General features: G+C 35.9%; 1 protein-coding gene and 1 pseudogene across 1 annotated transcript in view; one reads left to right on the plus strand and one right to left on the minus strand.

The window, feature by feature from the left end:
* Window positions 1-1,514: 1,514 nt before the first annotated feature.
* ZDHHC20 (zinc finger DHHC-type palmitoyltransferase 20) overlaps window positions 1,515-26,916 on the minus strand; it is an 86,220-nt gene continuing 60,818 nt past the window's right edge. The window contains exons 10-13 of the mRNA XM_037157818.2: window positions 19,871-19,960; window positions 18,331-18,446; window positions 13,026-13,097; window positions 1,515-11,529 (exon numbers count right to left, since the gene is read on the minus strand). Of these exons, the coding sequence (XP_037013713.2) occupies window positions 13,060-13,097; window positions 18,331-18,446; window positions 19,871-19,960 (244 nt within the window). The 3' untranslated portion in view covers window positions 1,515-11,529; window positions 13,026-13,059. The remainder of the gene's footprint in view (window positions 11,530-13,025; window positions 13,098-18,330; window positions 18,447-19,870; window positions 19,961-26,916) is intronic.
* Window positions 23,663-24,024, plus strand: LOC119058523 (mitochondrial import inner membrane translocase subunit TIM14-like; annotated as a pseudogene).

Here is a 26,916-nt window from a genome sequence, read left to right on the forward strand (position 1 = left end):
CTATTTCCACACTTCCCCTACCTGCTTTGCAAAGGTTGCTTTGTCTCTACTGCCCTCTGAAGGTTCTTGGGATTCAACTCCATGTCAGATCCTTCTTCTTTCATTCAGTAGCCTGAACTAGTTGTCCTTTTGGAGGGGAATTGTAACACAAATGCCACAAAGGAATTCTACAAATAAAATCTACTATTCAGCATTTTGATAACCGCAATTCAGTGACTTCTAGTGTTTTCAAAGTGTTGGGAACTGCCCTGCCTGGTTTCAGAAGCTGTAACCCCCTTATGCCTAAGGCTGAGTAAAAAGACCTTGGGACCATAAGCCAGTAAGGAGACAAAGCTTATCTCCCTGGCAGAGGTGCAGCCTCTTTCCCCTTTCCTTCACCCTGCTTGGCCCCCAGCAGATGACTAGTTAGCCAATGACGGGCTCACTTCCTCAAGGGAGGGATGACTTAAGACAGGCATGGTAGCAATAGGGCCATCAGAGAAGGACTTGGGGTACTATAGAAAAAGGGGGCAATGGACCCTCAGCCCTGGACTTTGACATAGCCTGAGTCCTCATTCTATCTGTAAAAAGTCTCCTAATCTCTTGGCTGCCCACATCCCCCACCTGACTTAAGCCTAAAACAATGCCCAAGGTGGGTGCAGCCCTGTTGGAAAGGGCAGTTCCCCAGGGCAATCAGGCCTAAGAAAAGAATGCAGAAAATCCTGTGAAACCTGCTTTGCTAAGAGTAATCTCAATTTAAATGATAAGGGTCGAAGCATAAAGTGAGTTTGTTTCCCCAGAGCTTTATGGCCCTTTAACTATCTGACCCTGAATCAGAATTAGCTCTCACAGTTCTCTGAATGTTATCTATTGTTTGATCATTACTGCCTGACTGACTGATGAGCTTTACCTGTATTCCTGTGCAAATTAAACCCAATAAAAGCCCATTCAGGAAAAGGCTCAAGGTCCTTCTCCTTTGACAGATTGGCAACCTTTTCTCTCCAAGCAGATCATGTTTTGGTAGACTTATTCTCATCTGAGGAAGACGGGGAAGCTCTGTGGGCGAAGTACTCTCCACCCCATCAAAGTGCTTATCATCCAAAAATGACTTCTGAATTGAAAATTACATTCAGTAAAAGCTAAGTTAAAACCTTTTTGGGTAAAACAATCTATACCCTTGGCATAAGTAAACTACAATAATGTGGCATTCAAATACCTGTCTTAAATGTGTCACCCCAAATTATTATCCAAATCTCTAACACTATCAGATTTTTTACCAAAATAATTATTATCTCACTTGGTAAATGCTACTTTATAACCATAATAAACTGTTCAAATACAGAAGTTTGTTATTTATTAATAAATTATGGTTTATTTTAAAAAGTTTAAAATGTTCAACGTTTATGTTAATGTAGGTTAGGCTATCCAAAAGGCAAAGCAAAGAATTAACATTAAGTCATGGTTCAGGGTTATATTTATGGGGAACAAATACAAGACTTAATGGGATTTAATAAGTAAAGATAACCAAAGTAAACTTATTTCAAATATTTATATAAAAACATTAAAGTTCACTTTAAAAGTGTCCATCTTTTCTTTTAAATGGGTACAGACTTATCTGCAATCATGTACAAATATAACAAACTTGACTACCTGCTTTCTCAAACTTTTAATAGAAATATTGGGTTGGCCAAAAAGCACCTGTTTTTTTTTTTCCATAAAATAAAAGACACATTTTTCATTTTCACCAGTTAACTTTATTGATTTGGTTATTTTAAGTATGTTGGATATTTCCCATGTGGTATAACATTGCTGCTGTCAATGTCTCGATTTGATCCATGTCAACTTCAACTGGTCTCCCCAACTGTGGAGCATTGTCCAGCAAGAAATACCCAGCAAAAAACTTTGCAAACCGTTTCTGACAGGTTCAATTAGTCACAGCACCTTTTCCATAAACTGCATGTATCTCTTTTGGCATTTCAGTTATGTTTTTACCTTTCTTGAAATAATAAAGCATAATATGCTGAAAATGTTGATATTTTCCTCTATCTTTAATATTAAAATGGCTACACAAAAATTCACCAACTTTTTAAATGCCTGCTGATATTACAGCTTTCTTAATATAATCTAACAAAACTGTTTCAAATGAAGTTAAAGACAACTATGTGCTATTAGAGCCATTTTATGGAAAAAAAACCTTTTTGGCCAACTCAGTACAATTCTTGCTGCTTTATGCAAGCCAACAACATAATACAAAATGAATACTTTAGAAAAATATGGACCTTTCTGGATCTATACTGCATTTTAAATTTAAATTTGAAAATATAGTTCAGATTACATGAAATACGTGGATTTCAGGTTTATATATTACCTATGTCTTACATATTAGATATGGTTTGTTGGCTGAAATGCATAAATGATTGATTTCTTCATAACAGATTAAAAGTACTTTCCATTGATAACAGTGGTAATCCTAGAACAAAATGGAAGCTAAACATATTTTCACTTTCTGTTCAGTGCCCCAGATATGCAGATACTAACACCAACCACTTGACATACATTTGCTTTAGTTTACTGAATGTCTGATAATCTTTAAACATTCCTGTAAACAAAGTCAAACTCTGCTTTCTAATAGAAATAAAATTCAAGTAAACATTGTGTATTTGATTTAAATTAATCTTGTAGTCATATTAATTTATGACACATTGAATCATAACCATTAAATATGTAAAATGATTTTTTAAATCATCCATACGTAAAGACGAAACTAAGCTCTGTAAACATGTTCCTTTTTCATAACTGCTTTACTGCAGCTGCTCTTTGGTTTGGCAAAGTAATACTGGTCAGGTGCCTCAGGGACTGAGTAAGTTTGTACACCCAGGTAAAACCAAGTCTGTCTACATTTTTTTTAATGGCAATGGCAAGATCTGAAATTCAACCTAATTTTCCTTAAATATCATATTTGTTCAAATATTTTGAAGAGCAATAAAGCAATATTAATTAGTTTTCACAGGGCTTCATTTTGACATTTCAACCTAAAGAGTGACAGCACTAATGAATAGCAGATGAAATATCAAAAAGGCAGTCATTCCCTGATACCATATTGTACCTGTACACCCCTACTGAAGGGTCATTAATGTGTATGAATAAACTCAGCCAAATATTATTCAGAATGTGGCAAAATGTTGGCCATGAATTAAACCAAAAATAAAGTAAAAAGTTTTAAATGAAAATGTCTGAAAAGGTGTTTACTATGCTATTAAAGATGTTAAATAACAGAACTGAAAAGAACTGAGAAAAACTACATTACTACAAAAGTACCTGAATATGTAAAAAATGAAAATTGTTTCCTCACTTGTTAATCAAGTACATGCAAATCCTTTGATCTAAATGTAGAAATACTCATAAAAAGTGCCAGGTAATTTCTGAAAGTAGTTTAAAACATTTACTATTTCCTCATAATATGCAAATGTCAAAATGAAGTGATGATTTTGGTTGGTAATTGATATCCCTTAGCTCTCATTATTTAAAAGTTTCCTAGAATCAGTATTATTAAGACTTGAAATAAAGGTGGAAGAATTCATGTTATATTATAGGATCCCAGATTATATTTTTAAAGCTAGCACATTCAAAAGGAAAAAGTTGTATTCTTTTAAAATCTAATGCTAGTATTAGACAGTGGAATTAGACAAATCCTATACATTATAAACGTGGAATAGTTGACTATAAAATTTGTGACATTAGGAAATTATAGAGCTATGCCTAGTATACTGTTTGACATACTGAAAGTATTACCAAAATTATTTGTTGGATAAATAAAAAGTAAGGTTAGTTGTAAAATCAGAAATCTAACAATGTGAGGGGTCACCCAGTCCAACTCATTGGTAACATCCCCTCCCCTAAATCCGATGTTATAGATAAGAAAACAATATCTCTAGATTATCTATATTATAGATGCTGGCTAAGATTTATTTTTAGTGAGATTCAAAATGGCAGAGGAGTAAGTGGAAGATACACTAACCTTCTTCCAGTATCAATCTGGAATTACAACTAAATTGTAGAGAAATCATCCTGAATAACCAACTGAACACTAGCTGAAGAGAAGTCTTATAACCAAGGACACACAGAAGAAACTACTTCACTAACAAAAATGGAACGGGGTATGGAGGAGGCACAAGAAGGCTGGCTAGGCTCCCATAGGTGGTAGCTGAAGTTCTGGAGAAATAGTAAAGGGGTGGGTGTGTTCCCACCGAGAAATGTGGTGTCTAAAACCCAAGCTGGGCTACCCAGCCTTCAGCACCAGAACTGGAAAGGAACCCAGAAAATAAGCATCTGTGAAAAGCAGCAGGGTTTCTGTTTGCCAGGGTGAGATGGCTGGAGATGCAGAGAGCCTATTAAAGGGCCAACACAAAAAGTTTTGTTTGCAGCCATTTACCCTGGGCTCTGGCTGAGGAAAGAGTTGACTAGAGACACTTGAAGAGATTCTGGGGTTCCTGGCTCTGGGGAGAGAAGTGAAGGAAGAGCTGCCAGGATTCCTGTGCTGAGTCATTCCTCATACTGCAGGAGCCATCTTTCTCAGGTAGAGAGTACTCTTCTCCAAATGGCAACAGCATGAGGAGAAGAAATAGCCCCATCCATAAGAATTACTCTGCTTCACCCTGTAGGGCTTAATCCAGGCTGCTGATTACAGCTTGGGGCTATATCACTAATCAGTCTAACAACTAAAACAGAAAATACAAAGAAGCAGCCAAAATGGAAAGAAGCAGACCCCAAATAAAAGAACAAGGGAATTTTCCAGAAGAAAAACTAGATGAGATGGAGGCAAGTAATTTCAGAAAATTTAGAGTAATATTATTAGGATACACAACAGCATAAAAAAAGACATAGAGACCATAAAAAAACACCAGAAATAAAGCAGTATCTGAAATAAATAATAAACTGGAAAGAATAAACAGTAGGTTAGATGAAGCAGAGGATCGAATTAGTGATCTGAAAGACAAGGTAGGAAAAAAAAAACACCCAGGCACAGCAGCAAAATGAAAAAAGAATTTGAAAAAATGAGGAGAGCTTAAGAAACATTTTGGGTAGCATGAAGCATACCAACATCCACATCATGGGAATACTAGAAGGAGAAGAGAGGAAACAAGGGATCAAGAACCTATTTGAAGAAACAACAACAGAAAGTTTCACTAATCTTGTGAAGGAAAAAAAAAAAAAACCTCAAGTCCAAAAAGCTCAGAGATTCCCGTAAAATGCCTACACCAAGAAGATAAAGATATCTTCATTAAAATGATAAGGCTTAAAGACAAGGAGAGAATCCTAAAAACCTCAAAAGAAAAACAGGTAGTTACGTAGTGCAAGAAAGCACTAATTAGAATGTCATCTGATTTCTGAACAGAAACTTGTCAGGTCAGATGGGAGTGCTGTGAAATAGTCAAGGTGATGAAAAGCAAGGACATACAACCAAGGCTACGTTACCCAGCAAGGGTATCATTTAAAATTGAAGGAGAAATAGGAGCTTCCCGGACAAGAAAAAGCTAAAGGAGTTTGTTAACACCAAACCAGTTCTGCAACAAATCTTACAGGACTTGCCAGAAGAAAAGAAAAAGGCATAGGAGCCGCAGGGGAGTAGGTGGGGAGAAGAGGGAGAAGGCAGAGGAGGGCGAGGAGGAGAAGGAAAAAAGAGGAAAAATCTAAAATAAAATGGCACTAAATACGAATCTTTCAACAATCACCTTAAATGTAAATGGCTTAAATGCTCCAACCAAAGACATAGATAGCAGAGCTGAATGGGTAAGAAAAGAAGACTCATATATACAATCAAAGGCATGGAAAAACATACTTTGTGTAAATGGAAAGGAAAAAAAAGCTGGGAGAGTAGTAATTACATCAAAAAAGTCTTTAAAATCAAGGCTATAGTAAGAGACAAAGAAGGATACTACATAATGACAAAGGGAACATCCAACAAAACCCCAGTAAACATTTATGCACCCAATATAGGAGCACCTAAATGTGTGAAGCAAATATTGATGACAGACAGAAATACAGTCAACAGTTGGGGATTTTAACACCACATTGACTTGAGTGGATAGGCATTCCAGACAGAAAATCTGCAGGAGCCATCTTTCTCATGTAGCGTACTCCTCTCCAACAAGGAGGCAGTGGCTTTAAATGACACAGTGGATCAAATGAAGATTACTGATATCCTCAGAAAATTTCATCCCAAAGCAGCAGAATATACATACATTTCAAATGCACATGGAACGTTTTCTAGGATAGACCACATGTTAGGACACAAAACAAGTCTCAATAAATTTAGGAAGACTGAAATCAAATAAATCAAGTATCTTCTCTGACCATAATGCTATGAAACTAGAAATCAATCACAAAAAGAACAATGAAAAACACACAAAGACGTGGAAGCTAAATAATATGTTATTAAACAATAAATGGGTCAACAATGAGATCAAGGAAAAAATCAAAAGATACCTATAAACAAATGAAAATGAGGACCCAACAATCTAAAATCTGTGGAACACTGGGAAAGCAATCCCAATGGAAATTCACAGCATTGCAGGCCTATCTCAAAAAAAATTAAAAAGCTCAAATAAACAATCTAACTTTACACTAAAGGAACTTGAAAAAGAACAGCTAACAAGCCCAATGTGAGTATAAGGAAACAATAGAGATCAGAGAAGAAATAAACAAAATAGTGTCTTAAGAAAAAACATACAAAGATCAATGAAGTCAAGGGCTGATTCTTTGAAAAGATAAACAGGATGGACAAACATTTAACCAGATCATCAGGAAAAAAAGAGAAAGGACCCAAATAAATAAAATTAGAAATGAAAGAGGAGCAATAACAACTGACACCAAAGAAATACAGAGGATAATAAGAAAATATCATGAACAACTATATGCCAAGAAGCTGGACAAACTGAAATGGATTAATTCCTAGAAATATAAAAATCTTCCAAACTTCCAAAACTAAATCAGGAAGAATCAGAGAATCTGAACAGACATTTCACACCTAGTGAAATTGAAGCAGTAATAAAAAAAGCTCTCAACAAACAAAAGCCCTGGACTGGACGGCTTCACAGGAGAATTTTACCAAATATTCCAAGAACTAACTCCTCTCCTCAAACTATTTCATAAAATTCAAGAGGAGTGAGGCTCCCAAACTCATTTTATGAGACCAGCATTATCCTAATTCCAAAACTAGATAAAGACAATACAAAGGAAGAAAATTACACGCCAATATCCCTGAGAACCCAGAGGCTAAAATTCTCAACAAAATAGTGGCAAACCAAATATAGCAATGCGTCAAAAAGATCACACACCATGATCATGTGGGATGTATTCCGGGAATGCAAGGTTGGTAAAATATTTTCAGATTAATAAATGTGATTCACCACATAATAAAATAAAGGATAAAAACCACATGACCATATCAACAGATGCAGAAAAAGCATTTGATAAAATCCAGCACCCATTTACAATAAAAACTCTCAACAAAGTGGGATTACAGGGAACATAACCAAACATAATAAGGCCATATATGATGAACCCACTGCCAGCATTATACTCAATGGGCAAAAACTACAAGTGTTCCCCTTAAGATCAAGATGGGAATGTCTGCTTTCACCACTCTTAATTTAACACAGTACTGGGAGTCCTAGCCATGGCAATCAGACAAGAAGAAATAAAAGACATCCATATTGAAAAGGAAGACGTAAAACTGGCATTATTTGCAGATGACATGATACTGTACATAGAGAACACCAGAGAGTCCAAGAAACTACTAGAAGTGATAAATGAATTCAGCAGGATACAAATTTAACATCTAGAAATCAGCTGCATTTGTATATGCCAATAATGAACTAACAAAGAAACTGAATAAGATACAAATATGTGGAAGCACGTGACATGTTCATGGTTAGGAAGAATTAACATCATTAAAATGTCCATACTATCCAAAGCAGTCTACAGATTCAATGAAATTTCTATCAAGATTCCAATGTTGTATTTCCAATGTTGTATTTAAATTTAAATGGAACAAATGTTTCAAAAATTTATATGGAACCACAAAAGGCCCTGCACAGCAACAATCACCCTGAGAAAGAACAAAGTTGGAGGAATCATGCTACCTAATATCAAACTGTAGTATAAGGCCATAGTAATCAAAACAGCATGGCACTGACATGAAAACAAACACAGAGATCAATATAATAGAATATAGAGCTCAGAAATAAATCTACACCTTTACAATCAATATTTGACAGAGGAAGCAAGTGCATACAATGGGCTAAGAATTTTATTCAATAAATAGTGTTGGGGAAATTGCACAGATACATATAGAAAAATGAATACAGACCACTTTCTTACACTATACACAAAAATAAATTCAAAATGGATCAAAGATTTAAATGTTAGATCCAAAACCATAAAAATCATAGAAGAAAACAGGCAGCAAAAATCTAATATTGCTTGTAGGAATATTTTATCAGATACATCTCCCCAGGCAAGGGAAACAAAAGAAAATAAAAAAACAAATGGGACTACATCAAAGTAGAAAGTTTTTGCACAGCAAAGGAAATCATCAACAAAATTAAAAGACAACCCACAGAATGGGAGAACATATTCCTGATACAGCTGATAAGAGGTTAATATCCAAAATTTAACTTACAAAACACCAAAACAAACAAACAAACAAACAAACAATTTATTTAAAAAATGGCAAAGGACCTGAAGAGACACTTCTCCAAAGAGGACATATAGATGGCCAATAGACATATGAAAAGATGTTTAATGTCACTCATCATCAGAGAAACACAAATTAAAACCACAATGAGATATCATCTCACACCTGTCAGAATGGCTATTATCAATAAATCAACAAGTGCTGGCGAGGATGTGGAGAATGGGGGACCGTTTTGCACTGTTGGAGGGAATGCAGACTGGTGCAACCACTGTGGAAAGCAGTATGGACATACCTCAAAAAGCTAAAAATGGATCTGCCTTTGGACCCAGCAATCCCACTTCTGGAATTACATCCTAAGGAACCTAAAATACTAATTCGAAAGAACATAAGCACCTGTATGTTCATTGCAGAATTCTTTACATTGCCAAGATCTGAAAGCAGCCCAAGTGTCCATCAATAGATGAGTGGATAAAACAACTGTGGGACATTTACACAATGGAATACTACTTGGCTGTAAAGAAGAAAAATTTACCTTTTGCAACAGCATGAATGGACCTGGAGAACATTATGCTAATTGAATAAGCCAGTCAGAGAAAGATACCATTTGATTTCACTCATATGTGCAATCTGATGAACAAACTGAACAAGGAAAATGGGAACAGACTCATAGAGAGCAGGATGACAGCCCACAGTGGTGGGCTAGAGGTGAGGTAGTGGAAGGATTGAGCAAAAAGGAAAAAGAACTCATGGACATGGAAAACAGTGTGGTGACAGCTGTGTGGAGAGAAGTATAAGGGGACTAAATGGTAATGGAAAAAACTACAATAAAGATTAAAAAAAGTTAAAAATAAAGAAAAAGAAAAATGATGGGAAGTTTTGTAGAGGACATGATGTTGTAGCTGAGTCACCAGGTGGATGGGGAAGAGAAATCCAAACAGAAAACCCATTTTGCAAAGACACAGAGGCATGAAAGAGCATGTCAGATTTTTGTGCTCTTTGTATTTTCTTACCCACTTTTCTCCCATCTTTAGGTCAAACCGCCATATCTAGCAAGTCATTTAATTCCTCAGGGTCTATAAAAAGTGATGCAGTTGGATTTTGTAATTGTGAAAAGGTGTCCAAGGCTCTCTCATTCACTCCTCTACCTTCAAAGCGTTAAGTAGACATCAATAGACAGTCTCACATTTCTTACATGGCTAGCAAAGGAGTTCTTTAATCTTACCCACTCTATAAAAATACATTTCAAAACTATCTCAGGGAAGCAATGTGGTATCTCAAACAGAGCATGAAATTAGTGATCACTGATCTGAATTTGAAGCCAAACTTTGTTGTTTACTTGCTGTGTGACTTTGAGAAGACACTTAAAATCTTTTTGCCTTAGCTTTCACTTGTAAAATGGAGATTGTGGTATTTATCTTGCGTGGTTCTTTGAAAGACTTAGTGGTACTTGTTTTTAAACGTGCAGTATAGTGCTGGATACTTAATAGGTTCTCAAATAATTCACAAAATTGCCAACACACACACAAGATTTATTTCTATCCATTCCTGGATGCAATCAATTACTTTGGTTTGTGTGTGTATATTTGACTAAACAGTATAAAGAAGGATTAACATTTATAAGATACTGTATTTTTCTTTATAAGTAATACAATAATTCTTGCCACTTTCACTGGATATCAAAAGGGAAAGAGGGCACATGTCTAGGCAGCAAGAATCCAGGCTTAGTATTTTTGCATTTAAGAGTGGAATCTACTTTTTGGAGACTGGAAATTTCAAATGACTACTCAAGTAAAATTTCTTTCCTGAAAGCAGTCTTATGCTAAAATTTCACTCTAGTTGAAACTGCATTTTAAGTCACTGTTTAAGTTGTTATAGGATTACTGTAAAAAGTTCCAAAGTAATTTTTCATTACCTAAATTGAAATTTGAAAATAAATTTAATAACATGTTGCATTCTACATACCTTAGGACTAAAAATATTTTTAACAGCTTACAACAGCCTGTTTTTTTCTTTACTTTTCTTCTAGCCACTTCTACCTATTCCTCCTTTGTCCAATATTTCTACAACACGTGTATCTTTTTCTTGCATGCATGTATACTAATAGAAATCTAACAAAAAGTAATTTTAAAACAGAAACAAAAATGTTTCTTATACTGCCAAGTTTCCTTTAAGCTTTGAGCACATTATACAACATTGTTATATTAATGCTTAGAACTAAGCCTTCGATGAATTATTCAAATGAGCTCCATGTTTTAAATCATTATATTTAGACATCTTAATCCTTCTTCATGTTATTGTATAGCCAACAATAAAAAACTTTTATTAAAAATGTTGAAAAGTATAAAATAGTAATTATAAATTATCAAACACCCAATTTTTAAAAAGTTCTTTTGTTTTTCTTACATAGTACAAGCAACAGTGATTTGGATATTATTATTCACTTTCAGCCACCATACTGCCCTAGATGCACTTCAGTTAAGATAAGTTTTTAGCTTGTGTTTCTGGAGTGACAATTTACATGGACACTGAGAAATAGCTCTTATAGTGCAACTTAGGTATAAAAAAGTACATACGCCATGTTAACATGTGATCTAATATAACATCTCATAACAGGTGTTATTTGCAAAATAAAATTAAGTCACTTTTGTAGCTGTAAGTCAATATTGAAATTACTTAAGATTAAGGCATCTTCCTACTCTGCCTTAAAGTGGCGCTTCTGTGGATCCAGCGATCTGTACAAACATTTCTTTTGAAAAAATATACCTTCTGCTATACTTCAATTATTTCATCCCATTGATGATTTTCTTGCAAACAATACTGAAAATATCAGTCCGTAATATGTTTTTATAAACCTGTAAAACCAGAAACAAGTGAGTTATTGGTTAAAACTTGATTTTACATTTCTGAATACAAGATTTAGTAAGTGGTTCTGTGGGCTAAGGTATAAACCTACTAACAAAATAGAAAAGAAATGCTTTAATACAGTTATACTATAATAACAGTAAGGGTTTTTATCAGCAGTAAATAGGAATATCACTGACTTTTCCCCCTGGAGCATCAAGAGAGCATTTAATAACACGCAGACTCTCAGGGTTCTCCCTAACTGTTAAGTGGGACATGATGTGAGGAGACATCTTGTCTACCTTCCAAAGATTGCTGTGGGGTTTAGGAAAGACCCTCGGCAACAGTTCTAGGAACTTCAGCTGGGGATTTTCCACTACCACTGGCAGCAGCCACTATCCCTATAGCAAGAAGAAACAAAGCCAGGACTGAAGACCCCCATTTGAGGTCCACATGCTGTACCACAGTCACAGTTGTCAGTGGCACTGACTAGGACTGTGACCACAACAAGCACTCCTGTTGCTTGTCTTGAGAGCCCAAGCCTAAGTGCCTGTGTTCTAATTCTCTCTGGGTCTCTGGCTCTGGCCTAACTCTGGACATGGAGCTAGGTCCTTTGTACAGAATTGAATGCTTGTGACAAATGCCATGCAAGGAGGCAGAGGCTTCCCTGGGACTGCAGATGACAACCCTTTAAAAAAACTCATGACAACAGGAACCACGGTAATGAATGCATGCTGCCTGAAACTGCTAGACTTGTGAGCATTCATTACAGGGCAACGGGTAACTAAAACACTCTAACTAGGTTTATCAAAAATTGAACATCTTCACAGGATGCCACTGAGCTCAGCTCCTGATTAAGTGCAGACAGCTGTTATCCTTGACTTTAGTGTCAGGAGAGACTTCAGTACCTCCCTGCAGTTCAACTTATGGTTAGCCATTACCCTCATTGCTCAGACTGCTGACTCAGACTGATATCCCCTCTACAGCTCCTGACCCTGGATGCACAGTAAAGAATGTCTCATCCATTCACACAAGCATGAATGACTCATACTTGTCTTGTCTACTGTAAACTGCTCTTTTGTTGTCTCTTTTACAAAGTAAATAACATCAATGAACCTCTTAAGTCTTTTTTTTTCAACCTTTAATGTTAGTTACTTCTCTGGGCCAAATTTTTTCAATAGTGGGCAAATGTTACCTTTTTCCTTTAAACTAATTAATAAGGGACTATTTACTAAAAAGGTCAGTTGTCCATATACCAATCCTAGACAATTTTTACTAGTTTTTCCATTAATCTACCAATAAATATTTACTAAAATTGTGCTAGGGTTGGGTATGGAAAATAAGATTTAGTCAGCTTTCTTCTGATTTCTCCTGAACTACATAATTCTGCTGATATAATTGAAAGAGTAAAATTTTGAATTACAAGTTGTTTTAAGATTGTAAAAAATGTAAAAATAAACTGCAACAATTTCCTTTGTTCAAGGAAATTATCATTGTATTGTCTTACCTTATTCAGTTAGTTAGTTATGACCATGTGGTACTCAATTTTCTATTGCCACTGTGACATGGTTCTTTGTCCCTGTAAGTGCAAAATTACATATGACATGACCCAAAAAATGCATTAAGTTTCTGGCTAAATAGAAACATTTATTAAAGTAAAAGCAACTCTTATACACGCACTAAATAGGCATATGGTGCCAACCATGTCATCTTGTGGAACCAGAAGTAAGAAAAGCAGTGCTACGAGATAGAAGTCTCGTTTTATTTTTATTTTTGCAAAAATGTCACTTGGCTTTAAAGACATTCACCAGAGCCCTGGCTGGTATGGCTCAGTTGGTTGGAGCACTGTCCCACAAATCAAAAGGTTGCAGATTTGATACCCTTTCAGGGTACGTGCCTAGGTTGTGAGTTCACTGCCAGTTGGGGTGTGTACAAGAGGCAACCAATCGGTGTTTCTCTCTCACATCAACGGGTGTGTGTGTGTGTGTGTGTGTGTCTCCTTCCCCCTCCTTCCTTCCCTCCCTCCTTTCTTTCTTGCTCTAAAATCAATAAACATATCCTTAGGCGAAGACTTAAACCGAATCCTTTTCTTTATCCTATACAAGAAATCTAATGATTCCAACTACACTAATTTTAGAGAATAATTTAAATGCTGTAAAATTCCAAGAAGACAAAAAACATCAGAAAATGTGACAGCAAGTTTTGAAACTTTAGGTTATTTTCTGTAATACAAATTGACTTGAATGTCCAAATTATTTGTATATAGTTAAAGAAGACAATGAGAATGTTATTACTATTATTTTAAGAACTACCACAGATATATTTTAGGCTGTAACACTAGTAAACAGCCAGATTATATTATAGACCTAGGCCCAATCCAAAAGCCCACTTCTTTTTTAAATATTAATTTGTTGATTGATTTTTAGAGACAGAGAGAGAGAGAGGACAGAGGGAGTGGGGGAGACAAAGAGAGAGAGAGAGAGAGAGAGAGAGAGAGAGAGAGAGAGAGAGAGGCTGATTTGTTGTTCCATTTATTTATGCATTCATTGGTTGCCTCTACTATTGCCCTAACTGGGAATCGAACCCACAGCCATGGCAAAACTAGGATGATGCTCTAACCAACTGAGCTATCCAGCCAGGGGCCAAAAACCTACTTCTATCCTATCAACTATTCTATAATGCATCCATAATTCATGAAATCATTGTGTCATCAAGGAAAGGTTAAAATACCCCTGCCTGATATGGCTCAGTGGCTTGAGCACTGGCCTGCGAACTGAAAAGTCACTGGTTTGATTCCCAGTCAGGGCATATGGACCGGGCTGTGGGCCAGGTCCTTAGTTGGGGGCATGCAAGAGGCAACCAATCAATGTTTCTCTCATTCTCTCTCCCCCTCTCTCTAAAAGTAAATAAAACCTTAAAAGAAAAGATTAAAATACACTGAAGTGCACTCTTTTTATAACAAGACTGTGAGAGTATAATGATTTTTGAAAGCTAGGGCCCTAAAGAATAACCTTGTTTATGTAGTTTCAGGTGTACAACCCTGTGATCAGACATTTATGTAACTTAAAATATGATCATCCTGACCCATCTGACATCATAGTTATTAGATTATTGACTATATTCCCTATACTGTACTTTATATCCCTGTGACTATCCTGTAACTACCACTGTACATTATAATCCCTCCACCTTTTTCACCCACCTCTTTGCTATCTGGAAACCATCAAAATATTCTGTTACCTATGAATCTGTTTCTATTCTGCTTGTTCGTTTGTTTTTTGGATTCCATATATAAGTAAAGTTACATGGCATTGATCTTTCTTTGACTTATTTTACTCAGCAATATTCCATTTAGGTCCATCCATGCTGTTGCAGATGGCAATATTTTGTTATTTTTTATGCCTCAGTCACATTCCATTATGTATATGCACCACTTCTTTATCCACTCATCTATTGATAGACCCTTAGGTACATCCATAGCTCATCTACAGTAAATAATGACACAATGAACATATAGATGTATGTGTCTTTTTGATTTAGTGTTTTGGATTTCTTTGGATAAATACCAGGAAGTAAAGATGCTGGGTCTATCTCTGGTTCTTATTTTAAAGTCTATTTTGTCTGATATTAAGTACTGCTACCCCAATGTTGTTATTCCCACATGTCACGAAATATCTTTCTCCATCCCTTTACTTTCAGTCTCTGTATATCTTTCAATCTGAAGTGAGTCTCTTGTAGATAGCATGTATAAGGGTCTTATTTTGTTATACATTTAGTCATCATGTCTTTTGATTGCAGCATTTCATCCACTTGTACTTATAGTAATTGTTGAAAGCTATGGGTTTATTGCCATTTTATTATTCGTGTTTTTTATCTTTTTTTTTTTCCCTTAAATAAGACCCATTATCATTTCTTCTAATAATGGTTTAGTGGTGGAAGTGGTTCCTTCTTGTCTGGGAAGTTTTTACAAGTCCTTTGATTCTAAATGATAGCTTTGTTGGGTCAAGTAATCTTGGTTGTAGGTCCTTGCATTTCATCACTTTGAATATTTCATGCTAATCACTTCTGGCCTGGAAAGTATCTGTTGAGAAGTCAGTTGACAGTCTTATGGGAGCTCCCTTGTAAGTAACTAACTGCTTTTCTCTTGCTGCTTTTAAGATTCTGTCTTTAACCTTTGGCATTTTAATTATGATGTGTCTTGGTGTGGGCCTCTTTGGGTTCATCTTGTTTGGGACACTCTGCTTCCTGGACTTGTATGCCCTTTTAAAAAAAAATTTATTTATTTTTAGAGAGGAAAAGGGAGAGAGAAAGAGAGGGAGAGACATCAATGTGTGGTTGCCTCTCATGTGCTCCCTACTGGAGACCTGGCCTACAACCTAGATATGTGCCTTGACTGGGAATCAAACCAGTGATCCTTTGGTTCACAGGCCAGTGCTCAATCCATTGAGCCACAGCAGCCAAGGCAAGTATGCCTATTTTCCTTGCCAAGTTAGGGAAGTAGTCCATCATTATTTTTTCACATAGGTTTTCAATTCCTTGCTTTTTCTTCTTGCACCCTTATGATACTAACATTGGTATGTGTGAAGTTGAACCAGAGGCTCCTTAAACTATCCTCATTTTTTGAATTTTCTTTTTGCTGTTCTGATTGCCTCCTGCTTCCTTATCTTCAAAATTGCTGGTTTGATCCTCTGTTTCATCGATTTTACTTTTGATTCCCTGAAACTATTTTTCATTTCGGTTATTGTATTCTTCATTTCTGACCAACTCTTTATGTTTTCTGAATTTTTTTTCTGTTTGTTGAAGTTTTCACTAAGTTCATCTACTCTTTCCCTAAATTCATTGAGCATCTTTATAATCCTTCATTCATGACTGGTTCCAAATCAATAAAGTTACTGGTGGAAATGAAAAATGTGTCCTTTATTTTATGGAAAAAACTAAATGAGCTTTTTGGCCAACCCACTGGTTGACCCTTGACTGCTGTTGGCAAGCCACTGGGACAGACTGACGCCCAGGCTGATCAGCTGTGAGGATTGGCTCTGACTGCATTACAGGAGCTGCTGTGCAGGGGCCAACCCCATGGAGCAAGACTCACTTCAGTGGGGCTTTGTTGCCTGCCAAAGTCTAGCCTTGGAGTGTGTCTCCTATGGAGGATACTGAGTTGTAATGCAGGGTGGTCTGAAGCTGCCTGCTGGGTGTGCTGGCTCTGGGGCCTCCTAAGAGATGCAAGGTCACCCACCACCTGTGCCCCGCGCAGGGCCACCCAGCACGAACTTCAGAGTGATCTGCAGTTTGTTGCTACCTGTGCTTACTTGGAGCTACCTGGGAAAGGCCAAGCTGCAAACCCAGGCTGGCTGCCACTAGTGCCAGGTCTGGAGCCACTTAGCAAGAGGTATGGGGTAAGCAGAGGCTACTTATTTGAGACATTTTCAGAAGTACAAAGCATAATCCAGGATAGGCTATTTGTATGGAAAGGGCTTCGGTGGGCTTGCAAATGGTGGGGGTAATGGAGTATCTCAGAGAATCAGCAGAGTAGGGCTAACAGAATTAGCCAGGTTGTTGGAAACTCAGATATGGTACCTGCCTGGGGCTGTGTGTGTGTATGTGTGTGACTCTGAAAAGGAAAAATGGCCTTTGCTAGCACTTTTGTCTGGTAGAAAGCTGCCTCTCCAGACCTGACCCTAAAGCCAAACAATTCAGTTCTTCCCCATATGTGCCTGGCACCTACTGAGCTGCTGGCCCACTCTTGGAACTCAAAGGGAGTGAGTCCGATTATATAAGTCCATGTGGGCCTTTGAAAGGAATGCCTGGGACTCCATAAACCCTGTTTCATTCACAATCCAGCCAGAACTCATGGGGTCTTCTCTTCCTGGCACTAGAACCCCAGGCTGGGAGTTCTGATGTGGGGCCAATACCTTCACTACTTAGTGGAGACCTCTGTAGCTGAGTTTCCCTCACAATTTTTAACCACCATCCATTGGTGTAGAACTAGCCTGTTCCATGTCTCCATCCCTCCTACCAGTCTTAATGTGGTGGCTTCTTTATATCCTTATTTGCAGGACTTCTGTTCAGCTAGATTTCAGGCATTCTGAATGATGGCTCTTCTGTATTTTAGTTTTAATTCTGATGTGGTTGTGGGAGGTTCTGAGTACCTCATGTTTACCTACACCACCATCCTGACCAGCACTCACCTTGTTTAAGTTTTATTCAGAATATTATGCCAAAAGAACTTTCTGTGTGTGCAGTAAAGAAATATACAGCTGGGTAACAACAACAACAAAAATCCAACAGTGAACCAAACAAGACACAGCAGTAGCCATTATACTTCCTCACTCAACCCCCTTCTCCATAAAAACTACCAATAAACACTAACACCCCATATATATGACATTATTTTAAAGTTTCACATATTTTAGTATTTTAATATTTTTAATCATCATCCGAGGACTTTTATTTTTCCATTGCTTTTTAAAGAGAAAGGAAGGGAGAGAGAGAAACATCAATATAAAAGAGAGGCATTGATTGGTTGCCTTCCATACACACCAGGAATGGGGACTGCATGTGAGTGGACCATAAACTGTACAATCCCACACCTGCACTGGGGCCAGAACTTGCAGCATAGATATGAACCCTGACCGGGAACTGAACTCACACCCTTTGGTTATGGGACAGTGCTCCAACCAACAGAGCCACACCAACCAGAACATACTGTAGTATTTTAAAATATCACATTATTTTGATTTTTATACATTTATTAAATCTGGTGAGTTTCACTTTGAACACATGAAGCAATATTTTCAGATGACAAGTATTACCTGATCTGACAGTGCCTTCTTCAGAGCCATTCTCTGCCCATTGAGATTCACTGTCTAGCAATCGGTTTTTTGATTCACTAAGTGGTTTGATAGGAAAAGGCTGATTTAAGCCAATACTGAAAAGAAGAGCAAATAATTTAGTAAACAGTTTAATGCTCCATTAAGAATATTTAATTAATAAGCTTCAAATTAATACTCCTCCTAAATATGTGAGGGCAACTTAAAATATCTCACCACTCTGAAAAAAACTCTATCTTAAGATAAAACAAAAATATGCCCCAATTCCCCATTAAATAGCTCTCCAGATCCAAGAATATGTACTCCAACACTGCCAATGAAAACAATTAGTCAAAAGAAAAAAGCTTCAGAGGCCAGCCTGAAACATTTTTAACATGTGTTAATCAACAGCCATAAGGTATCACAAGGGCAGGTGAAGATCTATGTCTGGGGCCAGGACAAAAAAATTTACCTGTCATTTCCCAAGTTTTCTGCTTTCTACCTCTGCAGATTAGATCTAAGGGGAAAAAATGATTAAGTGATTTAACATAGACTTATTTTTCTAGTTAAGAGATCCAGGGAGGGAGGGAACGAAGGAATGAAAAAAGGAGGAAAAAGGAACTAATATTTATTGCGTACCTACTTTGGGCCAGACACTGTACAAGGTGCCATATACCCATTATCTCAACCTTTGCAAAAAAAACTTTGCAGGTAGGTATACCTGGAAACTGAGGCTCTGGTAGTTTAAATGACTTGTTTAGACCCACAATAAATGTTGGAGCTCTAAGGTCTTAAAACCTTAGTCTAAGGTCTACATACTCCTGATGTTAATATGTTAGCTTGTACTTAATAATCCCTTTTCCCTCACAATTTCTGTAGTAAGTTCCAACTTTATCACTTTGATAAAAGTATCTCTATCTTCTTTAAAATATCACTTAAAATGAACACTGAATGTGTGAATCAGTTTGCTTGTCATGCAAATATGGAGAAAACATCCTCTAAGATGAATGAAAGTTTTATATTTCTATTTTTGAATCCTTAATACTATTTTCACTCTACCATTAAAATATGTTTATCAAAATACAATGGTGAATAAGACAATCACTAATATCTGTGAAAAAATATAGCATATAAGCAAATTAAATCAAGTCCTGAAGGAAGGAATGTCTTAATTTCTAGGAAGATGCAGTATATTCAGAGTAGTGATGCTTCCTTATTTGCCCACACATTTCCAGTTTTATGTGATTGTTCAGGTTCATCTGGTAAGAGCAAGCATTCTCTTTCTTACTCAGAAAACTGTTATGGTTTGGATGATAAAAAAATATGGTTATCCTACACATGTTAAGTATATATAACCAAGCAATGTATAACAGTATAATTTATAAGTAGACATACATTACACATTAAACCTCAGTTAAAAATTTAAATAGTATTTCTCTTTTGCTAATTACTACTGTATTTATCTATAATATATGTATGAATCACATACATATATAGTTTATTTTATAATGAATACTGAAAAACTTAATGACAAGAAGCACACCTTCTGGCATATTCATTTTGGTTTGTAACAGAAATTTGCTCTGGATCCATTCCCACAAGGCGAGTTGGAAAACTGCAACCATCACCCAAGCTGCATAATAAAAAATATCAGTAATAATTTAAATTATATTAAGTTAGATCAAAGTTATCAAATTTAACTCCCAATTTTCAGAGGCATGGTATAAAGAAATTATCATAACTTGTCATTTCAGAGAAAATTTCCTAAGACTTCTAATCAAATGTGATTATTTTCCATGAGAAAAGAAAACATTTTTCTTTTTCATGGACATTAACTAGATTTATTGTGGTGATCATTTCACAATATATACATATACTGAATTGTTACACTGCATTATACAACTGAAACTAATGTAATATTATACATCAATTATATCACAATAAAAACAAAACAAAATAAACAGATTTCAGGATATTTAAATAACAAAAAAAGCATACTGTCAATCCTGAAAGTATCTTTGGATATATTAAATATATAATGTCCGTGAAGATAGGACTGAACAATTTGAGTTTTTTAAATATAAGTTTGTAAATGCTCTTTGTATATTACAGATATTAATTCTTTATCTGTCATCCATATCACAAATAATTTTCCCCAATCTATTTTGTCTACTTTGTATTGTTTTGGCATCTTTTTCCACATACAAGAAGTAACTTTTTTATATAGTAGGATATGTAGAATTTTATATTTATAGCTTTTTGGTTCTACATTTTTATTAAAATAGTTTCCTCAGTTCCCCAGTTGTACATATACTCATAAAGTTTCCTCTGGAATTTTTAGTTTTTTCTCATGCCTTTGATTTAGTTTGCTTTATATATTAATGTTGTAAGATCTAATTTTATTTTCTTCTATGTGGGTAGTTGGTTGTAGTTTTTAAATTTTTTTATGTGTTAATTTATTAAAAATTTAATCTTTATTGTATTTTTTCCATTACCATTTAGTCCCCTTACACCTGCTCCCCCAGCAATCACCACACAGTGTCTGTGCCCATGAGTCCTTTTTCCTTTTAGCTCAATCCTTCCACCCCTTAATCTTTACCACCCCCACACCCCGCCATCTGGCTATGAGTCTGTTGCCATTTTCCTTGTTAGTTCAGCTTGCTCATTAGATTCCAACATATGAGTGAAATCAAATGGTATTTATCTTTCTCTGACTGGCTTATTTCACTTAGCATAATGTTCTCCAGGTCCATTTATGCTGTTGCAAAGGGTAAAATTTTCCTCTTCTTTGCAGCCAAGTAGTATTCCATTGTGTAAATGTCCCACAGTTGTTTTATCCACTCATCTATTGATAAGACACTTGAGTTGCTTCCATATCTAGGCAATTGTAAATAATGCTGCAATGAACATATAGGTGCTTATGTTCTTTCAAATTAGTGTTTTGCATTCCTTAGTATATGTTTGCAGAAGTGGGATTGCTGGGTCAAAAGGCAGATTTATTTTAAATTTTTTTAGTTATGTCCATACTGCTTTCCACAGTGGCTACACCAGTCTGCATTCCCACCCAACAGTGCAAAAGGGTTCCCCTTTCTTCATATCCTTGCTAGCACTTCGTTGTTTGATGATAGCCATTCTGACAGATGTGAGATGATATCTCATTGCGGTTTTAATTTGCACTTCTCTGATGAGTGACATTGAGCATCTTTTCATGTCTATAGGCCATCTGTACGTCCCCTTTGGAGAAGTGCCTCTTCAGGTCTTTTGCCATTTCTTAATCAGGTTGTTTGTTTTTTTGGTGTTGAGTTTTGTAAGTACATTATAAATTTTGGATATTAACCCCTTATCAGATGTACTGGCCAATTTATTCTCCCATTCTGTGGGTTGTCTTTTAATTTTGTTGATTTCCTTTTCTGTGCAAAAACTTTTTAGTTTGATGTAGCCCCATTAGTTTTATTTTTCCATTTGTTTTCTTTGCCTGGGGAGGTATATCCAATAAAATATTCCTACAAGCAATGTCCAAGATTTTGCTTCCTGTTTACTTCTATGATTTTTATGGTTTGGGTCTAACATTTAAATCTGATCCATTCTGAATTTATTCTTTGTTTTGATTACTGTGGGTTTATAGTTCAGTTTGATACTAGGTAGTATGATTCCTCCAACTTTGTTCTTCTTTCTCAGGATAGCTGTTGCTTTGCAGGGCTTTCTGTGGTCCCATATAAATTTTTAAACTATTTGTTCTAGTTCTATGAAATACATCATTGGGATCTTGATAGGAATTGTGTTGATTTTATAGATTGCTTTCGGTGATATGGATATTTTAATCAGGTTAATTCTTCCTATCAATAAACATTTTATGTGCTTCTATTTATTTTTATCTTACTCAATTTCTTTCTTCAGTGTCATAATTTCCAAGTACAGGTCTTTTACATCCTTGGTTAGATTTAATTCTATGTATTTTATTCTTTTTGTATGAACTGTGAATGGGATTGTTTTCTTAATTTCCCTGTTAGTTTGTTATTGAAAATCTTTTTCTTTTATTGCCCTGGCCAGGTGGCTCAGTTGGTTGGAACATCATCCTGTACACCAAAAGGTTGTGGGTCCAATCATCGGTCAGGGCACACACCTAGGCTGAATGTGCAATCCCAGTTTGGAACACATCCAGGAAGTATCCAATCAATTTTTCCCTCTTACATCAATGTTTCTCTCTGTCTTTCTCACTTTTTTTTTAAGATTTTAAAAATTTAATTTATTTATCTTTAATGGGGAAGGGAAGGAGAGAGGGAGAGAAATATCAATGTATGGTTGCCTCTTATGTGTCCCCTGCTGGAAATTGGCCTGCAACCCAAGCATGTGCCCTGACTGGGAACCGAACCGCATTCCTTTGGTTCACAGGCCTGAGCTCAATCCACTGAGCTACACCAGCCAGGGCTCTCTCTCTCTCTTAAAATCAATAAACATATCCTTCGGTAAAGATTAAAACATTTTTTTCTTTTATACTTTATGTGCATTTAAAACAGTATCTTTTATAATATTATATGCCAACTATTCTTTAATAGAAAAAATATCTTCCATGACTATTAAGATTATGATGCCTGTGAATATTATGATACCTAAAACACAGTATTCAAATATTGTGTAACTGACCTGATCCTCACAATTATTTAAGACATCATAAAAACTCATGGTGGAATTCAAGATAGAAGCTCCACACATATTAACAACATTCATTAAACAAATATTTACTGAATGCCTATGATAGTCCAGGTACTAATTTAAGTCCTAAGGATCTAGCAATTAACAAAAGAGCAGGAAATCTGTGTCTTCAAAACATTCACAATCCAAAAAGTAAAGTTTTTTTTTTTTTCAATTTTAAAAACATCAAAATTGTACTGTATACATCAAGGACTTTCACTTATAAGCAAAGATGAATTAACCAGGAAATCTGACCTCCAGGCTTAAACAACTGGAAAATTGAACAGTATATTCAATACTGTTTTCAAAACAGCACAGAACTGTGGTCTGTGTGTGATAGAAGAGACATGACCAAGTGAGTTCCAGCCTCTGCCAGGCAAAGAAGGGAAACACAGAGCAAGGTGGTCTCACTGAACTGAGGTGACAGAGGAATTTTGGGAAGATTCTGTCTGAATCTATCAGACAGAGCTGGGGGAGAGGGAGATATGCAGAAGCTGAAGCACAAAATTTAACTGTCTGAGTGTCCTTGCTGGTGGTGGCCGCCTTGCTTTCTGGGAGAGGCATGGAGTGGGTTGGTTGCCACGGCTTCTGGAGTGGGATGAACCGTGCCCTTGGCAGAGGCAGAGGAACTGAGCCAGAGCCAATGGCCAGTACTGTGGTAGCAGTTAGACTGACCACTGATGCTGCAGGATTTGCAGGCGGTTATGTTTTGCAAGCCTTGAGGCATATGGAGCCTCAAGTCAAACAAGTTTTTCAAAGTCTACCAAAATCTGCCTTTAGTGGTGGCTATTACAGAGGTGGGTTTGAACCCAAAATGACAAATGGGAAGCAGCATTAATACCAGGTGTAAGCCCTATTGCCAATAAAGGAAAGATAAGAGATGCTCACACTTGAATTATGCTTTTAAATCACCCAGACAAGGGAGGATCTCCTTATATAGCAGCCAAAATCAACGAAGCTAAAGATTTACTAGATAAAAGATTTACTAGTCAAGATAAAAAGTGAAGTAAATCTATGATGATTTTTAAAGTTCTTATCATTTATATGTAAAAGTACCAGCTTTTTATGAAATGTCCCAAAGCCACAAATTTTAGAAATGATTTAGCACAAACTAAGTTAAACCCTTGTATCAGTTTGTTTAAATTTGAGGATTCTGTCAGATTATAGAACAGTTATAGATTATTGCTCAGTAATTATGGACAAATACATACCATTTGAATAGAAATATTTTTCATTACTCATTTAGCAAATAATTTAGTACTTAATCAAGGCAAAGTGAACATAAAGGTCCCTGCTCTCAAGGAACCCCAATCTAATGAGAGAATGATAAACTGGTAATTAAAATACAATGTGATAAATACTATAATGGAATTAGCAGAGGCTTTAGGGGACTCATCTCATTGGGAAGAAAGATTGTCAAGGTACAAACAGCTGGCTCAGTGGCTTGGAGCTGTGAATTTAAAAATTAATTTAGCCACAGTTTGACCAGAAAAAAACCCTCATGTAGGTATGTATATGTCACTGACAGGATTCAGATTTCATACACTAAAAACCTAATTAAAAAAATTTAACTGTCTGCCACAACAAAATTCAATATTCTTTAAAAGGACACAAAATTTAAACACTCGGAATTTGAAATGTCCACCACCCAATACAAAATTACTAGTATGAAAAGTAGCAGGGAAATGTGATACATGATTAAGGGAAAAAAACAGTCAATAGAAAAATTAGATATAAGGACTTTGAAATAGTGACTGCAAATGCCTCTGAGTTAACAGGAAAAAGTAGATATAATGAAAAGAGAAATATAAGAGGAAAAAAGAACCAAACTGAACTTACACAGCTGAAAAATATAATATTTGAAATAAAAAATTAACTGGATTAGCTTAACGGTAGAGCAGACATTATAGAAGAGAGACTAAGAATTTATAAACATACCAGTAAACTATCTAAACTAAAGCAAAGAAAAAAGATGGGGAAGGAAAGAGACGGAAGGTCAGAATAGCAATGGCCTGTGAGTCACAATCAAGCAATTTAACATATGTACAGTTATGAGCATCAGTATCTGAAGAGCTAGTGGGAGAAGGGGATAGGAAGAGTAAAAACTAGCAGCAAAAACAACTGAAGACATATCATGAACATTATTTAAATCTGATGAAATCTATAGTCAGATTTAAGATTCTAGAATAATAAAGAAAACCATACCAAGGAACATTATCACTGCCTAAAACCAGGTAAGAAAGATAAAATCTTCAAAGTAGCCAGAGGGAGATTTACAAACAGTGTAATAAAGATAAGAGTGCCACACATTTCTTATCACAAATGGGAAGATAATGGAACTTCGTCTTTAAAGGAAAGGAAAAAAGAAACCCCATAAATGTTGACATCTTTATGTAGAGAACAAAACCTTCAAAAAGTCTGTATTCCAACCGGAGTCCAGAATGGAAAAACCTTGCAATGCAGAAGACAAGAGATACAGTACACCAGAGATTGGCTTTTGAAGATATAGCAATAGGATCTATCCAACGACACACAGGAAAAGGACGACAAAAAAAATGGACATTGCATCAATGAGCTATAATTAGAACTTCTTTGAGAAGATACATGTTATTTGAGGAGAGGGGCATGAAAGAAGAAACAGTTGAAGAAATACTGGTTGAAATATTTTCCAAATCTTATGAAAGTTGTAAAATCACAGATCCAGAAAGCTCAACCCTTACTGAGCACAAGAACACAAAGAAAATTATAACAAGGCACATCAAAATCAAATTTCATGAATCTACTTACAAACAAAATCTTACAAGCAACCAAAGAAAAAAGACATGTAAAATATACAGTAAAAAAAGATAACAGTTACCTCGAACTTCTCATCAGAAAAACACGTAAGCCATAAAACAGTGACGAAATATGTAGAATTGTACACCAAGGAAAAACATCTTTCAAAAATGAAGGCAAAATAATTCACTTTCACACTAAGGCAAGGCAGTTAATTAAGAAACCCCTAACACTCACAAATACGTCACTTGAATTTCAAATGTTTTTTCCTCTTCTACAATGACTTTTATTAGGTAGCCTAGGATAGCTACAAATTTGGATGGAAAGGAAATTATTTAACACCTTGAGTGTACCATATTTTTCAAACTATAAGATGCACCACCCAAATTTGGTAGGGAAAGGGGTGTGTGTCTTATAGTCCGAATGTAGCTTTACATTTACATTGGTGAGATATTATGTTATTTCTGTTATTAAATATTTTACCACACTTTTTGCTTCAGAATTTTTTTTTCCTGTTTTTCTCCTCTAAAACCTAGGTGCATCTTATGGTTCAAAATATACAGGTATATTCTTTAGATTTGAGTAAAAGTTACATTTTGTGTAGGGCCTTTGATTTAAGACAAAAGAGAATATATAATCTCTGATAGAATTTTGAAGATATGGCTAATTAAGTGATAAATTCTCTTTAAAAATATTTTATTGATTATGCTATTACAGTTGTCCTATTTTTTCCTCCCCTCTATCCCCTCTGCCCTGCACCAGCCCTCTCTCCAGCACTCTATCCCACCCCTTAGTTAATGTTCATGGGTCATATAGATAAATTCTTTGCCTTCTCCATTTCCTATACTATTCTTTACCTCCCCATGTCTATTTTATAACCATCAATTATGTTTATTTCCTGTAACTTTACCCACTTTCTCTCCCCTCTCTCTCCCCATTGATAACCCTCCATGTGATCTCTATTTCTGTGATTCTGTTCCTGTTCTGGTTTGTTTGCTTAGTTTTTTTTTTTTTTATGTTCGGTTGCTCATAGTTGTAAGTTTGCTGTCATTTTACTGCTCATGGTTTTGATCTTTTTCTTTTTCTTAGATAAGTCTCTCTAATATTTCATATAATAAAGGC

Source organism: Artibeus jamaicensis, unplaced genomic scaffold, assembly GCF_021234435.1.
Source record: "Artibeus jamaicensis isolate MK-2021 breed Jamaican fruit bat unplaced genomic scaffold, CSHL_Jam_final contig_3188, whole genome shotgun sequence".
Lineage (NCBI taxonomy): Eukaryota > Metazoa > Chordata > Mammalia > Chiroptera > Phyllostomidae > Artibeus > Artibeus jamaicensis.